Source organism: Hemiscyllium ocellatum, chromosome 7 (assembly GCF_020745735.1).
Source record: "Hemiscyllium ocellatum isolate sHemOce1 chromosome 7, sHemOce1.pat.X.cur, whole genome shotgun sequence".
Classification (NCBI taxonomy): Eukaryota; Metazoa; Chordata; class Chondrichthyes; order Orectolobiformes; family Hemiscylliidae; genus Hemiscyllium; species Hemiscyllium ocellatum.
This window is the reverse complement of record NC_083407.1, coordinates 67107990-67128139: the sequence shown is the minus strand read 5'-3', so window position 1 is coordinate 67128139 and position 20150 is coordinate 67107990. Positions and strand designations below refer to the sequence as shown.

At 42.3% G+C, this 20150-nt stretch overlaps 1 protein-coding gene across 2 annotated transcripts in view; it reads left to right on the top strand.

Moving 5' to 3' along the window:
* The window catches only part of chn1 (chimerin 1), a 157038-nt gene that overhangs the window by 111956 nt on the left and 24932 nt on the right, over positions 1-20150 (top strand). For both annotated transcript variants that reach the window (XM_060827931.1, XM_060827932.1), the window contains 2 exons: positions 1821-1994; positions 15453-15530. In XM_060827931.1, the coding sequence (XP_060683914.1) occupies positions 1821-1994; positions 15453-15530 (252 nt within the window). The remainder of the gene's footprint in view (positions 1-1820; positions 1995-15452; positions 15531-20150) is intronic.

Here is a 20150-nt window from a genome sequence, read left to right as displayed (position 1 = left end):
TAGTGCTTGTACTTCTTTCAATCTGGTCTACTATCGTCACTGCTCACAATGATCTTTTACATTGGTGAGATTGAATGGAGACTGGGTGGCAGTTTTGCAGAATACTTTTGCTCTGCCTCTAGAAATTATCCCAATTTTACACTTGCTTACCATTTCACTCAACCCCCTTGCTCCCATGCTGGCATTTCTGTCCATGACCTGCTTCTGTGTTCCAATTAAGCTCAACACAAGCTGGAGGAACAACATCTCATTTTCTGCTGAAGCACTTTAAAACCCCTAGGTTTCAGTATTGAGTATCACAACTTTTTTTTCCATAATTTTCCAATTCCTTTCAGTTCAGAAGAATCAGACTGGACCCAAAACATTAACTCTGTTTCTCTCTCCGCAGATGCTGCTAGACCTGCCAAGTTTCTCCTGTATTTTCTGTTTTTATTTCAGAACCCCAGGGTAGTCTTATAGAGTCATAGAGTTATACAGTAATGAAACAGACCCTTCATTCCATGCTGACCAAATATCCTAAACTGATCTAGTCCCATTTGCCAGCATTTGGCCCATATCCCTCTTAAACCCATACTGTTCGTGTACCTATCCAGTTGCCTTTTAAATGTAATAATTGTATCTGCTTCCACCACTTCCACTGACAGTTTGTTCCATACAAGCACCACCCTCTTCTGGGAACATGGAATCCCATCATGGCAGACAATAAAATTTGAATTCAATAAAAATTGTGAATATAAAAATCTCATGGCAACCATGGTTATTTAGTGTTAAGACCCAACTTTTTTTTTAGGAAAGGAAATCTGCCATTCTTGGCTGGTCGAGTCTGAATGTGATTCAAGACTCAAATCAATGTGATTGACTCTTACGTTCTGGGGAGTCAGGAATGGACAATAAATATTGATCTAGCCAGTGACACCCATATTCCATGTAACTTTTGAAACAGTTATGGCTTTGTCCATTTTTTCTTAAATTCTCTCATCCACCCCAACTCCCCAGACACACAGCATAGTTTTGTTTACTTAATAGAGAACATCTATTTTTGTTCCTTTCATAGCTGTTGTGTAGGATTGAATGCAATGGCATAGGGCTGAGACAGCCGAACAACTCATTTGAAGCTTTGAAATCCATCAGGCTCATTATTAATTCCCACACACTCTTATCTTTGTACTCCTCTTCTCCTTTTAATTCTGCTGCTGCTATACGTTTCCCCTTGCACCATGTAGTTGCATATGAGTCCTCCCATGTTGAAGAGGACTCATTTGTTGAATCTTTTAAGAAACTAGGATTCAGTTAAAAAAAAATCCTCTCTTCAAAATTTACAGCCAGACTTACTTATACGTGTCAGTCTCCCTTCAATTGTCCATAATTTATTTCCTTTACCATCCGCTATTCTGAATAGGTCCTTCACTGAGCTGTTATACTGACTTTCTCAGTTAAAATAGACAAAAATACCTTGTCAACATAATAGGGTCCACATAGTATGAGCAGATACCTGAACTATTCAGTACGAGATCAGGGAGTTAAGCAAAACATAACCACATGAATTGATTTATTACCGTGGAGTACTAGAGAAAGCAAGTGGAATCAGGCCTAATTTTCCACAGTGGACTATAACATTAAAGAATTTTGTTTCTGGTGTTGACACAAATTACAGATATTTATAATAGACATTAATTAATAGAGATGAGAATACAACCTTTAGTTTACCGCATAACTATAGTTATAGATATACCCTTCTCTGAATTGTGTTTTTTATATATGGGCGAAATTGTAATTTTCTGATTCAATTTTAAAATGTTTCCCTTATTCTGTATTCCTAGATTGTGGCTTGAATGTTCATAAGCAATGTTCCAAGATGGTGCCAAATGATTGCAAACCAGACTTGAAGCATGTGAAAAAAGTCTATAGCTGCGATTTGACAACATTAGTTAAAGCACATAACACAAAAAGACCAATGGTGGTGGATATGTGCATTAGAGAAATTGAAAACAGAGGTAGGAATCACTAATTATCCTTGGATTATGAGCAGTCACTGATAACTTCCATTGTAATCAATTGGATAAGTTTTTAACTGTATTAAAACTGTTCTAATTAAAAGCATTCTGACTTGCAGGCCATTTATTACTGCTGTATTCTGTGCTTTCACGACCTTAGGAGCAGAATTAGGCTGTTCGGCCCAACATTGGATTTGGTGCTAGGCAACAAGCCAGGTCAGGTGTCAGATCTCTCAGGAGAGCATTTCAGTGACTGTGACCACAACTGCCTCACCTTTACCATAGCCATGGAGAGGAACGGGAATAGACGGTATAGGAAAGTATTTAATTGAGGGAGGGGAAATTATACTGCTATTAGACAGGACTGTGGAGTATAAATTGGGAACAGTTGTTCTATGGAATAGGCACAACAGAAATGTGGAGGCTGTTTAAGGACCACTTGTTGCAAGTATTAGATAACTTTATCCCACTGAGACAGGCGAGGAATCGTACGATGAAGGAACCTTGAATGACAAGAGTAGAGGAGTTTCTTAAGTAAGCTTAAGCCTACTTAAGGTTGAGGAAGCAAGGATCTGGCACAGCTTTAGAGAATTACAGGGTAGCTAGGAATGAACTAAAAAATGGACTGAGGAGAGCTAGGAGGGGACACGAAAAAGCCTTGACAGGAAGGATCAGGGAAAACCCAAAGGCATTCTACACGTACATGAGGAATAAGAGAATGATCAGAGACAGGGGTAGGGCCATTCAGGGATAGTGGAAGGAACTTTGCCTGGAATCTGAAGAGGTAAGGGAGGCCCTAAATGGGTTTTTTGCTTCAGTATTTACAAGAGAGAGGGACCTTATTGGTAGTGAGAACACCATCGACCAGATTAATAGGCTTGAACAGATTGATATTAATTGAAATGAATTGAATTTATTGTCACGTGTACTGAGGTACAATGAAAGACTCTGTTTTGTGAGCAAAATAGGCAGATCACATGTTAAATAGCATTGGTAAATAAATAATAGGTAAACAGCAGCAAAAACCAAAATACAGGTACAGGCGAATGCTAACAGTTTGTGAGTCCATTCAGTATTCTAACAACAGTAGGGTAGAAGTTATTTCAAAACCCACTGCTGTGTGTGTTCAGGCTTCTGTACCTTCTCCCTGATGCTAAACGTTGTAGAAAAGCATTGCCGGGTGCGATGGATCTTTGAAAATCCTGGCGGCCTTTCCTTGACAGTGGGTTTGGTAGATGGATTCTATAGATCTTGGCCTTTGTGATTGTCCGGGCCGAGTTCACCACTCTCTGTAACCATCTCCGATCTTGAATGGAACAGTTGACATACCAGGTAGTGATACATCCAGACAGAATGCTCTTGACGGTTCACCTATAAACGTTGGCAAGGGTATTTGCCCTCATGCCAAATTTTCTCAGCTGCCTGAGGAAGAAGAGACATTGTTGGGCCTTTGTAACCAGTGTGTCCACATGAAGAGTCCAAGAAAGCTTGTTGTGGATGACCACTCCCAGGACCTTAACACTCTCCACTCGTTCTACCTCTGTGCTGTTCATGTGTAGGGGAGCATGAGTAACATCCTGCCGAAAGTCAATGATGAGTTCCTTCGTTTTGCCAGCATTGACAGCTAAGATGTTCTCAGGGCATAATTTTTCCAAGTCTTCCATCTTCCCTCTGTAGTCTGTTTTGTCGCCATCTGAGATTCAACTGACTATGGTGGTGTCATCAGCAGACTTTTAAATGGCATTAGTCTGGTGTTTGGTGACACAGGAGAAAGTGAGGACTGCAGATGATGGAGATCAGAGCTGAAAAATGTGTTGCTGGAAAAGCGCAGCAGGTCAGGCAACATCCAATGAGCAGGAGAATCGACGTTTAGAGCATAAGCTCTTCTTTAGGAATGAGGAGGGTGTGCCAAGCAGGCTAAGATAAAAGGTAGGGAGGAGGGATTTGGGGGCGGGGCATTGGGTATGCGATAGGTGGAAGGAGGTTACGGTGAGGGTGATAGGCCGGAGAGTGGATGGGGGTGGAGAGGTCGGAAAGAAGATTGCAGGTCAAGAAGGTGGTGCTGAGTCCAAGGGTTTGGACTGAGATAAGGTGAGGGGAGGGGAAATGAGAAAGCTGAGAAATCATGGATATACAGTGAGAACATTAGGGGGCTGAGTATGCACCCCTGAGGGGCTCCAGTGTTGAATGTTAGTGAGGATGAAATATTGTCCCCAACCTTCACTGATTAGATTAGATTCCCTACAGTGTGGAAACAGGCCCAACAAGTCCACACCGACTCTCCGGAGAGCAACCCACCCAGACCCATTCCCCTACATTTACCCCTGATTAATGCACCTATTACTACAGGCAATTTAGCACGGCCAATTCACCTAACCTGCACGTCTTTGGAATGTAGGAGGAAACCAGAGCATCTGGAGGAAACCCACACAGACCACACAGACACTTGCCCAAGGCGGGAATTGAACCCGGGTCCCTGGTGCTATGAGGCAGCAGTGCTAACCACTGAGCCACTGTGCTGCCCGTTGGTCAGGAAACTGAGAATCTGCAGAGAGTGAGGCTTAGTTCAAGGTTACTAAGTTTAGTAGTCAGTCTCGAGGGAATAAAAGTGTTGACTACAATTCAGTCTTCAATGAGAAGGATGCTTACGTAGTTGTTCTTGGTGTCAAGATGTTCCAGGGAGGAGTGAAGGGCAAGTGATATGGGATTTGACGTGGATCTGTTGGTCCAATAGGCAAATTGGAGTGGGTCAAGAGTAGAGGGGAGGCTGGAGCTGATTAATGCCATGATCAGGTCAGGCAGCAACCAAGGAACAGGAGATTCGACGTTTCGGGCATAAGCCCTTCTTCAGGAAGGGCTAATGCCCGAAACGTCGAATCTCCTGTTCCTTGGATGCTGCCTGACCTGCTGCGCTTTTCCAGAAACACATTTTCAGCTCTGATCTCCAGCATCTGCAGACCTCACTTTCTCCTAATGCCATGATCAGCCTTTCAAAGCACTTCATGACCACTGAAGTTAGGGCCACTGGGCAGTAGTCATTGAGACATGCTGCATGAGCATTCATAGGCACAGGGATGATGCTGGCACTCTTGAAACAAGCAGGGATAGGGGCCTGCTGCAGAGGGAGGTTAAAGTTTTTCGAGAAGACCTCTGCCAGTTGATCTGCACATACTCCGTCTGGTCCCATCGCTTTCTTTAGTTTCACATGAAGGGAAAGTGATCTGACCTCTGATGAAGTGACTGTTGGGCTAGGCTCATTAGATCTTGTCGGAATAGGTTTTACCTCTCTGCCAAAACTCTACTCAAAGCGACCATAGAAGGCATAAGGAAGCGGATGTGCTGGAAATTCTGGGAAGCATCAAGATAGATAACCAGGGCCGGACCAGATAGATCCAAGGTTACTATGGGAAACGAGGAATGAGGTTGCTGCGCCTCTGGCGATGATCTTTGCATCCTCACTCTTCACGGGAGTAGTACCAGATGATTGGAGGGCGGCAGATGTTGTTTCTCTGTTCAAGAAAGAGAACAGGGAAATTCCTGGGAATTGTCGTTTTGGGCATAAGCCCTTCTTCAGGAATGAGGAAGGTGTGCCAAGCAGGCTAAGATAAAAGGTAGAAAGGAGGAACTTGGGGGAGGGGAGTTGGGAATGGGATAGGTGGAAGGAGGTTAAGGTGAGGGTGATAGGCCAGAGAGGGGGTGGGCGCGGAGAGGTCGGGAAGAAGATTGCAGATCAAGAAGGCAGTGCTGAATCCAAGGAGTGGGACTGAGATAAAGTGGGGGGAGGGGAAATGAGGAAGCTGAAGAAATCTACATTCATCCTGTGTGGTTGGAGGGTTCCTAGGTGGAAGATGAGGCGCTCTTCCTCCAGGCGTCGTGTGGCTAGGGTCTGACGATGGAGGAGACCTGCATGTCATTGGTGGAGTGGTGCAGTGAGAGAGGGACTCACTGAGATCCTTGTAGAGGGAGGAGGAGAGCTTCTTCAAGGTAGGCATCCTTGCAAGAGGATTCACAGTAGGTTAAGAACAACTAGGAGAAAGTGAGGACTGCAGATGCTGGAGACCAGAGTTGAAAAGTGTGGTGCTAGAAAAGCGCAGCAGGCCAGGCAGCATCCGAGGAGCAGGAGAATCAACGTTTCGGGCATAAGCCCTTCTTCAGAAATTAGGCTGGTGTGCCAAGTGGGCTCCACAAAGGACATGGAGGTCCTTGGCCTCCTCCATCGCCAGACCTTGGCCACATGACACCTGGAGGAAGAGTGCCTCATCTTCCACTTAGGAACCCTCCAACCACTGGGATGGTTGGGGATGAATGTAGATTTCATTCATCTACGGGATGAATGTAGATTTCTCCAGCTTCCTCATTTCCCTTCCCCCCACCTTATCTCAGTCCCAACCCTCAGACTCAGCACCGCTTCTTGACCTGCAATCTTCTTCCCGACCTCTCCGCCCCCACCCCCCTCTCTGGCCTATCACTCTCACCTTAACCTCCTTCCACCTCTTGCATTCCCAATGTCCCTCCCCCACATCCCTCCTTCCTACCTTTTATCTTAACCTGCTTGGCACACCTTCCTCATTCCTGAAGAAGGGCTTATACCCGAAATGTCGATTCTCCTGCTCCTTGGATGCTGCCTGACCTGCTGCGCTTTTCCAGCAACACATTTTTCAGCTCTGATCTCCAGCATCTGCAGTCCCCACTTTCTCCTAATTCGTGGGAATTATAGACCAGTCAGTCTTCTATCTGTGGTAAGCAAGCTACTGGAAAGTATTCTGAGAGATAGGATTTATGACTGTTTGTAAAAATATAGTTTGATTAAAGGTAGTCAGCATGGCTTTGTGAAGGGCAGGTCATGCCTCGTGAGCCTTATTGTGTTCTTTGAGGACGTGATGAGACAAGTTGATGAAGTTCGACTTGGTGTATATTGATTTCAGTAAGGCATTTGATAAGGTTCCTGGTGGTAGGTTCATTCAGAAAGTAAGGAGATATGGGATACAGGGAAATTTGTCTGGATACAGAATTGGCTGGCCGAAAGAAGACAGTGAGTGGTAGTGGATGGAAAGTATTTTACCTGGAGGTTGGTGATCAGTGGTGTCCTGCAGGGATCTGTTCTTGGGCCTGTGTTCTTTGTAGTTTTTCTAAATGACTTGGATGAACAAGTGGAAGGATGGATGAGTAAGTTTGCCAATGACACAAAGGTTGGTGGTGTTGTGGATGGTGTTGAGGATTGTTGCAGACTACATGACATTGAGAGAATGCAGGGCTAGGCTGAGAAGTGGCAGATGGAGTTCAACCTGGATAAAAGCGAAGTGATTCATTTTGTAAGGTTGAATCTGAATGCTGAATACAGGGTTAAATACAGGATTCTTGGTATTGTGGAGGAACAGTGGGATCTTGGGATCCATGTACATAGTTCCCTAAAAGTTGCCACCCAAGTTGATAGGGTTGTTAAGAAGGTGTATGGTGTTTTGGCTTTCATTAGCAGTGGGGGTTGAGTTTAAGAGCTGAGAGGTTTTGCTGCAGCTCTGTAAAAACCTGGTTAGACCACACTTGTAATATTGTGTTCAGTTCTGGTCACCTCATTATAGGAAGGATGTGGATACTTTAGAGACGGTGCAGAGGAGATTTACCAGGATGCTACTTGGACTGGAGGGTGTGTCTTATGAAGAGAGGTTGAGTGAGCTTGGCCATTTTACACTGGAGAGAAGAAGGAAGAGAGGTGACTTGATAGAGGTGTACAAGGTAATGAGAGGAGTAGATAGCCAGAGACCTTTCCCAGGACAGGAATGGCTGTCACGAGGGATCATTATTTTAAGGCGATTGGGGAGGTGTCAGAGGAAGGTTCTTTACACAGAGTGGTGGGTGCATGGAATGCACTGCCAACAGTGGTAGTGGAGTCAGAGACATTCGGGACATTTAAGCAACTGCTGGACAAGCACATGTAAATTGAGGGGTGTGTAGGTTAGGTTGATCTTAGATTAAGATAAATGCTTGGCACAGCATTGTGGGCTGAAGGGCCTGTACTGTACTGTACTGTTCTATGTTCTAAGTCTGTTCCAGCATTTGATTATGGCTTATATGTTTCTCAATTCCATTCTCCTGTCTTCTCCCCATAACCCTGGATCCCAAGAATCTATCTCTATCCTGAATACACTCATTGACTGCCACAGCCTCTGAGGCAATGAGTTCCACAAAATCACCACCCTCTGCCTGAGAAATTTCACCTCATCTCAGTTCTAAAGGGTTGTTCATTCACCCTGGGGTCCTAGTCTCTCCTACTCGAGGAAACATCTTCTCCACATCTACTGTATCCAGGCCAATAAACTATAAGTTTTAATCAGGTCCCACCCTTATCCTTCTGAACTCCATCAAATACAAACCCAGAGTCCTCAAACACTTGTCATATGACAAGCCCTTCATCTCCAGAATCATTCTTGTAAACCTCCAATATACTCCCTCCAACGCTAGCACATCCTTCCTAAGGTAGTGGGCCCAAAACTGATCACAATATTCCAAATGCAGTCTGACCAGAGCCTCAAACTGCATATGTAAATGATGGGGTGATATTCTTGAATGCTTGAAAAGATACAGCTGTAGAATTACCAAATTTGATTAATTTAAAATATAATTATTTACAAATTGTGTGTTCAGTAAACTGAACATTCATGAAAGGTCTTACATTATTTTTAATTGAAGAATAGGGTTTGCAAATGTGCTTTAATCTCAGAAAACATTTCGTGCAGTTGCATTTCTCTGAGGATAATTATATGTGACAGGATATGAGTAATTGTTTTAACAAGCTGTATGCATGTTACCAGACAGATTCCTAGGATGGCTGGACTGACATATGAAGAGAGACAGGTTCAGTTAGGATAATATTCACTGGACTCTCGAAGAGTGAGGGGGAATCTTGTAGAAATCTAGACAGGGAAAACTCAGGAAAGATGTTCCTGATGACTGGGGAGTCGAGAAGCAGAGTCTAAGGAAATGGGGTCAACCAGTTAAGACTGAGATGATTATAAATTTCTTCATCCAGAAAGTGGTGAGCCCGTGGAATTCTCTGCCATAGAAAGTGGTTGAGGCCAAAGCATTGAATGTTTTCGAGAAGGAGTTAGGTATAATTAATGGGAGTAAATGGATCAAAGGATATGGGAGCATGTGGAAACAGGATACTGAACTGGTGATCAGTCATGATGACATTGAATGGCTGAGCAAACTCAAAGGAGCAAATGACATACTTCTGTTTTTTATGTTTCTATTGCTTTGTTACAGATAAGCTCAACCATTCAAAGGCAGTGATATTTGCTCTGTTGCAGACTTAGGAAGGCCATGCTTCTTGTTGCAAATATGATTATGTTGTTGCATGCAAGGACATTTGCCAAAACATCAATGCTTAGATTCTAATATTCTATGAAGTACAGATATAGATGGGGTTGATAACTTGTTTCAGCTGACAGTCATCAGTTGGCACATGAAATCACTTCCAAAAGAGGGCTTTCCAGAGAAATTGTACATCTAAGTAAAAATGTTTTTAAGGGTTCTAGTATTTATATTGAGGGTAAACTACACAAAATTAAGAAAGATTATTCACACTTACATCAAGTCTTTCAAACTCCCAAGCAATAACGTGAAATTTTGTCCATGTAGGTGAGAAGCTTGGACTGGGAAACCCCTTGACTCAGCAGACCTTCTTGCATAAAATTGACCTCTACGTTTAGTTGGAGGAGAAAGTGAGGTCTGCAGATGCTGGAGATCAGAGCTAAAAATGTGTTGCTGGAAAGGCGCAGCAGGTCAGGCAGCATCCAAGGAACAGGAAATTTGACATTTCGGGCATAATTTCCTGTTCCGTGGATGCTGCCTGACCTGCTGCACTTTTCCAGCAACACATTTTCAGCTCCACGTTTAGTTGTTTGCTGGTTATTTGTATCGGGTCTTTTAGGTTAATTAGCTACAGTTTAAGTATGTTAGTAGGTTTGTGGGCTTCCATTATGCCAAGGGGTCTGCGTAGTCTTGAAGTCACTTCAGACATGCCTTTGATGTTTGGTAATGTGTCTAGAGTTTCTGGGTTTTGCTTGTTTGGGTTTTTAGATTGGATTGGATTAGATTAGATTAGACCCTTTGGCCCAACAGTCCACACCGACCCTCTGAAGAGTAACCCACCCAGATCCATTCCCCATATTCACCCTTGACTATTGGCAATTTAGCATGACCAATTCACCTAACCTGCACATCTTTGGATTGTGGGAGGAAACTGGAGCACCTGGAAGAAACCCACGCAGACACAGGGAGATTATGCAAACTCCACACAGGCAGTCACCCGAGGCTGGAATCGAACCTGGGATCCTGATGCTGTGAGGCAGCAGTGCGAACTACTGTACCACTGTTCCGTCCCTTATTTGTTATTGAGAAATCGGCAGACTGTGTTTATTGGGTCCTGTTCTTCTTAAACATGCTGTATAGATATTTTTCTCTGGCTGTTCTTAGTTCCTGGGTGCTGCAGTGTGTTGTGGCTCATTGAAATAATGTCCAGTTCCGTATGTGGGTGTTGGGATGATTGCTTCTGTAGTTAAATATTTGGTCTGTGTGTGTTGTTTTTCTGTAGATGCTGGTTTGAAGTTCTCCATTAACTGTTCATTCTACTGTGACATCTAGGAATGGGAGTCTGTTTTGTTCTCCTCCTCTTTTGTGAATTTTATGCCAGTAAGATGTTGTTGATGGTGTTGTAGGTTTCCTCTAATTGGTTCCGTTTTGTAATCACAAAGGTGACATCCATGTAGCAGACTCAAAGTTTGGGCTGCATTGTTGGGAGGTCTGTTTATTTGAGTCTCTGCATTACTGCTTCTGCTAGGAACCTTGATATTGATGGTCCCATGGGTGTTCCGTTGATTTGTTTGTAGGTCTTGTTATTGAATGTGAAGTGGGTGGTGAGGCACAGATCTACTGGCTTGAGGATGTTGTCTTTGCTGATGAAGCTAGTGCTGTCTGGTGTTTGTGTCCTTGATTCTTCTGGTAGTGCAGTCAGTGTTTCCTTGGCCAGGTTGATGTGAATTGATGTGAACAGGGCTGTTACGTAAAGGAAACCATTATTTCATCTTCTTCTATCTTGGTATTTTTGGTATTCAGGAATTCTTGGATGTAGTGAATGGATTGACATGAGTTTTCCACTAGGTATTTCAGTTTTCAGTGGAGTTCTTGGCTAGTCTGTATGTCGGCGTTCCAGGTAGTGAGACTATGGGTCTGAGGGGGCCCACCTGGTTTGTGTACTTTGAGTAGTCCATAGAAGTAGAGTGTGTTGGATTCATCCGGTTTCATTTTTTGGAAGTCTATCTTGTTTAATTGTTCTGAATTCTGAAGCCTTTTCAATGTAGATGTGATACGGTTTTCTATTTGTGGGATCAGGTCTATCATACCTGTTGGTAATTGTATCTGAAAGCAGTGAGTTCACCTTTTCAATGTACTCCCTTCTGTTTAGAATGACGGTCATGCACTCTTTGTCTGCAGGTAGAATTATAGCATTTTTCTCTTTTTTGAGTCTTTCTAGGGCTTTCCTTTCCTGTGTGTTGAGAGTATTCCCTTCCTTTTTCGTGCTTAGTGTTCGTGCAACTGTCTGACTGATGATCTGCTGGGTTTCTTCTGTGAGTTTGTTGGAAGGTCTGTTTTCAGTCGCCATACTAGATGACATCAGTGACAGTCCCAGGTGAAACGCTGGTGTTATGTCCCACTTTTTATTTAAGTGTCTTGGTTTCTTAAGATGGGTGATATCATTTTCAGTTCTTTTTCTCAGAGGATGGTAGATGGGATCCAAATTGATGCGTTGATTGATGGAGTTCCCGGTTAGAATGCCCAGCCTCTAGGAATTCCTGTGCGGGTCTCTGTTTAGTTTGTCCTACGATGGATGTTCTGTCTCAGTCAAAGTGGTATCCTTCCTCGTCCGGACATAAGGATACTAGTGATCTTGGGTCGTGTCTTTTGGTGGCTAGTTGATGTTCATGTATCCTGGTGGCTATTATTAGCTTCGTCAGCAAAGACAACATCCTCAAGCCAGTAGATCTGTGCCTCACCACCCCCTTCACATTCAATAACCAAGACCTGCAAATAAATCAACAGAACACCCATGGGATCATCAATATCAGGGTTCTTAGCTGAAGCAGTAATGCAGAGACTCAAACAAATAGCCCTCCCACCTATCCAACCCAAACTTTGGGTCCGCTATGTGGATGACAACTTTGGGATATTAAAACAGAACAAGTTAGAGGAAACCTACAACACCATCAACAGTATCCTTACTGGCATAAAATTTACAAAAGAGGAGGAGAACAACAAAACAGATTCCCATTCCTAGATGTCACAGTAGAATGAACAGTTAATGGAGAACTTCAAACCAGCGATAAACAGAAAAACAACACATACAGACTAAATACTTGTCTACAGAAGCAATCAGCCCAACACCCACATACGGAGCTGCATCAGGACATTATTTCAATGAGCCACAACACACTGCAGCACTGCACACTGCAGGAACTATGAACAGCCAAAGAAAAATACCTATTTTTAGGAAGAACGGGTACCCAATAAACACAGTCTTCCGATTTCTCAATAACAAACCCAAACAAGCAGACACAATGTGCCCAGAAACTCTAGCCACATTACCTTACATCAAAGACATCTCTGAAATGACTTCCAAACTACTCGGACCCCTTGGCATTGTAGCAGTCCACAAACTACCAACACACTTAAATAAGGCTAATGAACCTAAAGGATCCCATACAAACAACCAGCAAAATGAATGTCATTTACAAAATACCATGCAAGGACTATAATAAACACTACATCGGACAAATTAGCCACCAGGATACATGAACACCAACTAGCCACCAAAAGACATTACCCACTGTCACTAGTATCCTTACGTACAGGCAAGGAAAGACACCACTTTGGCTGGGACAACACATCCATCGTAGGATAAGCTAAACAGACCCGCATGGGAATTCCTAGAGGCCTGGCATTCTAACCAGAACTCCATCAATGAGCACATCAATTTGGACTCCATCTACCATCGTCTGAGAAAAAGAACCGGAAGTGATATCACCCTCCTTAACAGCGCAAGATACAAAATAAAAAGTGGGACATAACACCAGCGCTTCACCAGAGGCTCAGTGATGATATTACCTAGTATAGTGACAAAATGTCTGAAAAACAAATCTTCCAGCTCAACAAGCAAACGTACCACCCATCAATCAAGTTTACTATATTCTCCTTTTCTCAGAAATACTGCTCTGCACATGCATTGGAAGATAGTGAGGACTGCAGATGCTGGAATAGTCAGAGTTGATAATGTATAGTGCTGGAAAAAGCACAGCATGTCAGGCAACACCTGAGGAACAAGAGAGTCAACATTTCGGGCTTGACCCCTTATCAGGACTGGGGATGCCATCCAAGATCCAACCCTCTGACACGGTTCCGCCCTCTTGACCTGACCTCCCTGTCCATCTTCATTCCCACCTATCTGCTACGCACTTACCACCAACCTAGCATATTCACTTCCTACTTTCACTCACCCATCACCATCCCAACTACCTTTCTCCAGCCCCACCCTCTCTTTACTTCTCAGCCTCTTCCCCCTTCCCAGGCCTGATGAAGGATTAAGCCTGAAATGTTGATTCTCTTATTCCTCAGATGCTGCCTGATCTGCTGTGCTTTTTTCCAATTCCACGCTTTATTGGCTCTATAGATGCATTTCTATGCAATTACTTCATAGCACTGCCCAAGATAAAATAAAACTGAAACAACAATTCTCCCTTCTAAGCTATGGATGTTTCGCAAAAGCTTAAATGTTTCTAACAGACCTTAAAGCAAAATGATTCACCTTACTAAGTCATAAAATGTAATTATAGAGGATGGCTTGTTGTAATCTACATTACAAACTGTATATTATCAAAAACATTGGTTTGCTGTGAATGGAAGAAAGAACTTGCATTCATATGTTACCTGTTACCTTTCACCATTTTTGGATGTTCTAATGCATATAGAGACAGTGAAATGTTTTGAAGTATAGTCAATATTGTAATGTAGGAAAAGCAGCAACTAATTTTTGCAGAACTGTCCCAAAATTGGCTTGCATTCTGTGATAATGTGGCTGTTGGCATGGAACCTAATCCCTAGGGGAGGATCAAGCCACATGGTCCAAACTATTCTTAATTAGAAGTGAATTTTTTTATCAGTATGTGTTAATATCAGAATGGAAATGTAGATAGCCTGGTGGTATCAGAATAGTGGCTGCTGGGGTCACTTAGTTTTGAAGTGTGTTCAAAGTTGGGTACAAGGGGAGACTTAGGATTACACTTCCTTGACCAGGCAGACAAGCTCATTGCAGAAGTGATGGCCATCATACTGGTGTAGCAACCACTGATGAAGATGTAACAAAATGTGGGGATGGGTTAGTGATATGATCATCCATGAGCTTAATATGGCATGGTTATCACCCAAAGAGAGAGAAATGTGGAAGGATTACAGGCGCAATGTAGAGCCAACAACAACTAATTACCTTAAAAAGAGACTTCAGAAATTTAGCCAAGCTTTGAAAATGTATTTTCAAATTACTCTTGCATATTTGACCTTACTTTCATTTTATTTATTGATGTGGCAACACAACTGGGTTTCCACTTTTAACACTTAGTTGTTCAAGTCCTTGAGTGTAAATATTTTTTAAATTAGTGTAAAATTGTATCTTTGTACAATCTTCTAGAAGTAGAAATAAGCACAACAACATTAGTTAAAGTTTAATATTATTTAGTCCTTTTCATAGCCCCTCTACAAGTATTAGAAAATAAGTGTCATTAAGACAATTGCTAGCTGGCTTCAAATGCATTTTTGAATGGAAGGTGTTGATCAAAGTACCATTTTTAATATCTAAGACTCAATTCCTTTGGAGTAATTTTTTTTGTATCTCTGTAACATCACTCAGCTTCAGCCCTGTCTCTCCTCATCTGCTTATGAAGCCATCATGTATGTCATCTTTATCTCTTGACTCAACTACTCTAGTGCACCTGGTTGGACTCCCACATTCTACCCTATGTAAACTCAGCTCTGAGCTCACACCAAGTTCCATTCTATACCATCCAGTGTTCTCTATTTTCATTGGCTGACAGTCAAGCAAGTCTGAAATACCTGCACTCTTCTAATGGCGGCCATTTGAGAATTTCTAAATTATAACCAGTGGTGACTGTGACTCAGTGGCCTGGTCACCAAGATCTGGTATTCGTTCTTAAACTTCTCTGCCACTCGATCTCATTTTCATCTTTTGGCCTCTTTGACCAAACCTTTGGCAATTTAATATCTCCATATTTGGATCATTTTCATATTTTGTTTTACAATGCTGTTGTGAACAACATCAACATCAATTAAAAACTAAATAAATATAAATTGTTGTTCCTGAAAAATAATTGTTGTTAAAATTTTGTTTCGTAGGTCTAATGTCTGAAGGTTTGTACAGAGTATCAGGGTTTAGTGATCTAATTGAAGATGTCAAACTGGCATTTGACAGAGGTATGTACAGTTTCATTTATGGTATTTTTGTAAAACTAACAAATTAATTGACAAATTTTGAATATTTTACTTGTAATCACATAAATTAGATGTGAAGAAATCTAATTGGAGTGAATGGTGGCTGAAAAAGAAGCTGATACTTCTAAAGGAGACTGAAAAGTCAGATTTCTTTACTTTGTTCAAGGATATCAGATACTAATACTTCTAACCAAAAGCAGAATATCTTATTAAAGCTGCAAAATCATATATTTAGAAACCCTCTTTTAATATTTTGTTCCCAACAAATTTCTATTTGAGTGGAGTAGTTGATTTTTTGTCATAGAAAGAAATGAACTTGCAACACTGCAGGTTTTCACCATCTTTATGTTATATAACTTCATATCAGTGACCTAATATTTGTAAGAAAATATTCTTACAAGACTCTCCTTCCCAAAATGTACATCAGTTTGTATGTGAATGGATAGATGGTAGTTTTGATTGAATCACAGAATTCCTACAGTGCAGAAAGAAGCTGTTCAGCACATTTAGTCTGTGCCGACCCTTTAAAATATATCCCACCTGTACCCAGCCCTCTGCCCTATCCCTGTAACCCCATATTTACCATGGCTAATTCACCTTGCCTACGCATCCCTAGATGCTACAGACAATTTAGCATCCTGCTCCTCGGATGCTGCCTGATTTGCTGTGCTTTTTCAGTGCCACATTTTTTGAGACAATTTGGCATGACAGTCCACCTAACCTGCACTGTGGGAGGAGACCATAGCACCCAACTGAACTCTACGCAGACATGGGAAGAATGTACAAACTCCACACAGTCACCTAAGGCTGGAATTGAACCTGTATCCCTGGCACTGTGAGACAGCAGGGCTAACCACTGAACCACTGTGTTGTCCAATCAATTTTGTCAATCAATATGTCAAAGAATGAATTCAGCAAAAAGCCTCTTTTAGATCCAGCATTGTACCATGAAAAGGGGTTCATGAATGGCCTTGTATCAAAGGGACCTATAAGGAGCAGTGAAATTTTATTGGAATTCTGTATTGAGCTTGAAAGCAATACATTTAAATCCAAAACAATGGTACTAAATCTGAACAAAGCAGACCATGTAGGTATGAGGGACAAGTTAATTAATGTGTTTAATGGATCAATTATTATTTGCAACAGTTGTGGTTTGTCTTAAGGAAAAATAATGCTTATGCGAAAATGACTAACATAAGAGTTAAAAGTAGATCAGGGGTGAAAATTATAGTTACCAATAAGTGCAGTCATAAAATTGGAAAGATTCTAGAAATTGGTAAAAGATTAGCAAGAGATTGATTGAGAAAAGTAAATTTCAGCATAAAATAGCAAAAGACAAACAAACATTGCAAAAGGTTCTATAGGCATGCAGAAAGGAAGGAATAAACAAAAAGTGTTCACTCCCAAGCCAGGAAATTCTCAAGTCCACAAATCAAAATGCCTTGATTATTGTTAACTTTGGTTCCAGACTGCAGGTGTTAATGGGAATTCAACCTTCCACACCTGTAAGCAATACAGAGGCCCCCCAGGGACTGGCAGGTTCGGAAGTATGCTGTTTAAAAGGCTGGCCTTAATGACCGCTGTTAAAGATACCCACCAGCTTCCATCCCAAATATCCTGTCAAACATACTCTGCCATCCTCTCAAGTGGCACCTGCAAAGGAATAACTTGCTCACTGATGTTTGGCTGCTGCCAGGGCCACTCATCTTCTGACCTAATTGCAACCTTGGTTTAAACATGGGCACAACATCTGAATTCCAAGTTGAGGTGAGAGTGGCTGCCCTTGTCATCAAGGTGATATTTGGCCAAGTACACCATCAAGATACCTAGCAAAACTGGAGTCAATCAGAATCAAGGGTACGGGAAATCTCCCACTGAATGGAGTGTTAAGTATAACATAGAGGAAGGTGGTTGTGATTCTAGGAGGTCAATCATCTGAACTCCAAGGCGCACTGTTCAGAGTTATTCAAGGTCGTGTCCGAGACCTGACCATCTTCAGCTGCTTCATCAATGACCTTTATAAGATCAGAAATTGCACAATGTTCAGCACCATTCATAGCAACTCAGATATAGAAGCACTGTGTATCCTTATGCAGCAAGACCTGAAAACATCCAAGGTTGGGCTGATAAGTGACAACTAAGCTTCATGCTACACAAGTACAAAGCAATCACCATCCACATCAGGGGACAATCTAACCATCATTGCTTGAATCTAAAGGTCAGTGTCATCACAGATGGATTAGCCATTATGGTAGTGTGGCTTTGGCTATAAGAGCACATCAGAAGCTAGCAATTGTGTAATGAATAACTCCCCACCTACCTCCCCAATGTGTTTCCACCATTAACAGGCCACAAGTGTGTCCAGTTTTGGTCCCCACACCTCAGGAAGGACATACTGGCACTAGAACATGTCCAGCGGAGATTCACACGGATGATCACTGGAATGGTTGGTCTAACATACGAGGAACGGCTGAGGATCCTGGGATTGTATTTATTGGCACTTAGAAGATTAAGGGGAGACAATAGAAACTTACAACATAATACATGGCTTGGAAAGGGTGGACGCTAGGAAATTGTTTCCGTTAGGCAAGGAGACTAGGACCCGTGAACACAGCCTTAGAATTAGAGAGGGTCAATTCAGAACAGAAATGCGGAGACATTTCTTCAGCCAGAGAATGGTGGGTCTGTGGAATTCATTGCCGCAGAGTGCAGTGGAGGCCGGGACGCTAAATGACTTCAAGGCAGAGATTGATAGATTCTTGATGTCACGAGGAATTAAGGGCTACGGGGAGAATGCGGGTAAGTGGAGTTGAAATGCCCATCAGCCATGATTGAATGGCGGAGTGGACTCGATGGGCCAAATGGCCTTACTTCCACTCCTATGTCTTATGGTCTTATGGTCTAAGTAAGGAGTGTGAATACTCTCCACTTGCCTGGATGAATGCAATTACACCACATTCAAGAACCTTGACACCATCCAAGATCAAACAGACTATTTAATTGACAACCAATCCGCCACCTTGAATGATTTTTCCATGCACCACTGACACACAGGAACTGCAGTGTGACTACAGGAACTGCACTGTAGTAACTCGCCAAGACTCCTGCACAACAGCTTCAAACCAGCTTCCTCTACCATTTACAAGCAAAATTTTGAGCATTTTCTTGAGAGTTTAAAAGACTGAAAGGTGATCTCATTCAAACCTATAAAATTCTACAGGGATCAGCAGTGTAGATTATAACCTTATTGTGAAGCCTCTTCCAAGGATACCTACCTTGAAGACGTTCTCCTCCTCTCTCTATAACCCAGGATGCTGCCTGACCGGTTAGGCTTTTCCAGCACCACACTCTAATGTGGATGCAAATAGGGTGTTTCCCCTGGCTGGAAGTGTCTGAAATCAGGAGACACTGTCTCAGAAAAATGAACAGGTCGTTTAGGATTGAGATGAGAGTTTTGAAAGCTTACATTGAACACAGAACTGCACAGCACAGCCCAGGATGTTGTGCCGAGCATGGTGCCAAATTGAACTAATCTCTTGATCCACATTCCTCCACTGCTTGCATGTTCATGTGATTATCTAAAAGCCCCTTAAACGCCCCTTTGTATCTACCATCACCATCCCAGCAGTGTGTTACAGACTCCTACCACTCTCTGTGTAAAAAAAAATCTTGCCCCTCACATCTCCTTTGAACTTTTCCCTTCTCATCATAAATGCATGCCTCCTAGTTTTAGACTCTGAGGGAAAAAGATTCTGACTGTTAACCCTATCTGTGCATCTTATGATTTTACAGACTTCTATCAAGTCTCCCCTCAGCTTCCGCTACTCAAGAGAAAACAACCAGAGTTTTTTCTAGACCCATTATAGCTCATACCCTCTAATCCAGGCAGCATCCTAGTAAACTTCTTCTGCACCCTCTCCAAAGCCTCCACATCCTTCCTATAATGTGGCAATACCCTAAGTGTGGCCTAACCAAAGTTTTATAAAGCTGCAGCATAATATCCTGACTCTTGTACTCAATTCCCTGACCATTAAAGGCAAGCATGCTTATACCACCCTATCTACTTGAGTGGCCACTTTCGGGGAGCTATTAACTTGAACCCAAGATCCCTCTGTACTGTACTGTTCATGGTCCTGCCATTAACTATACTTTTCCTTAATACTTGATCTGTCGAAGTACAGCACCTCCCACTTACCCAGATTAAACTCCATCTGTCATTTCTTCACCCATATCTGCAACTGATCTACATCCCACTGTATCCTTTGACAACCTTCTATGCTATTGAAAACTCCACCAATCTTTGTAAAGTCTGCAAGCCTACTAACCCATTCATCTACATTTTCTTTCAAGTCATGTAATATATATAGCAGAAGTCCCGGTACAGATCCCTGAGGAACACCACAAGTCATAGACATCTAGCCAGAAAAGCACTCTTCACCACTACCTTCTATGCCTCGATGGGCAAACCAATTCTGAATCCAAAGGGTCAAGTCATTGTGAATCCTATACATCTTAATTTGATTAAGTTTAATTAATCTTTGGAATTCTGTGCCAGAAGAATGTGGATGCTCACTGGCTGAGTATGTTCAAGACTGATAGATT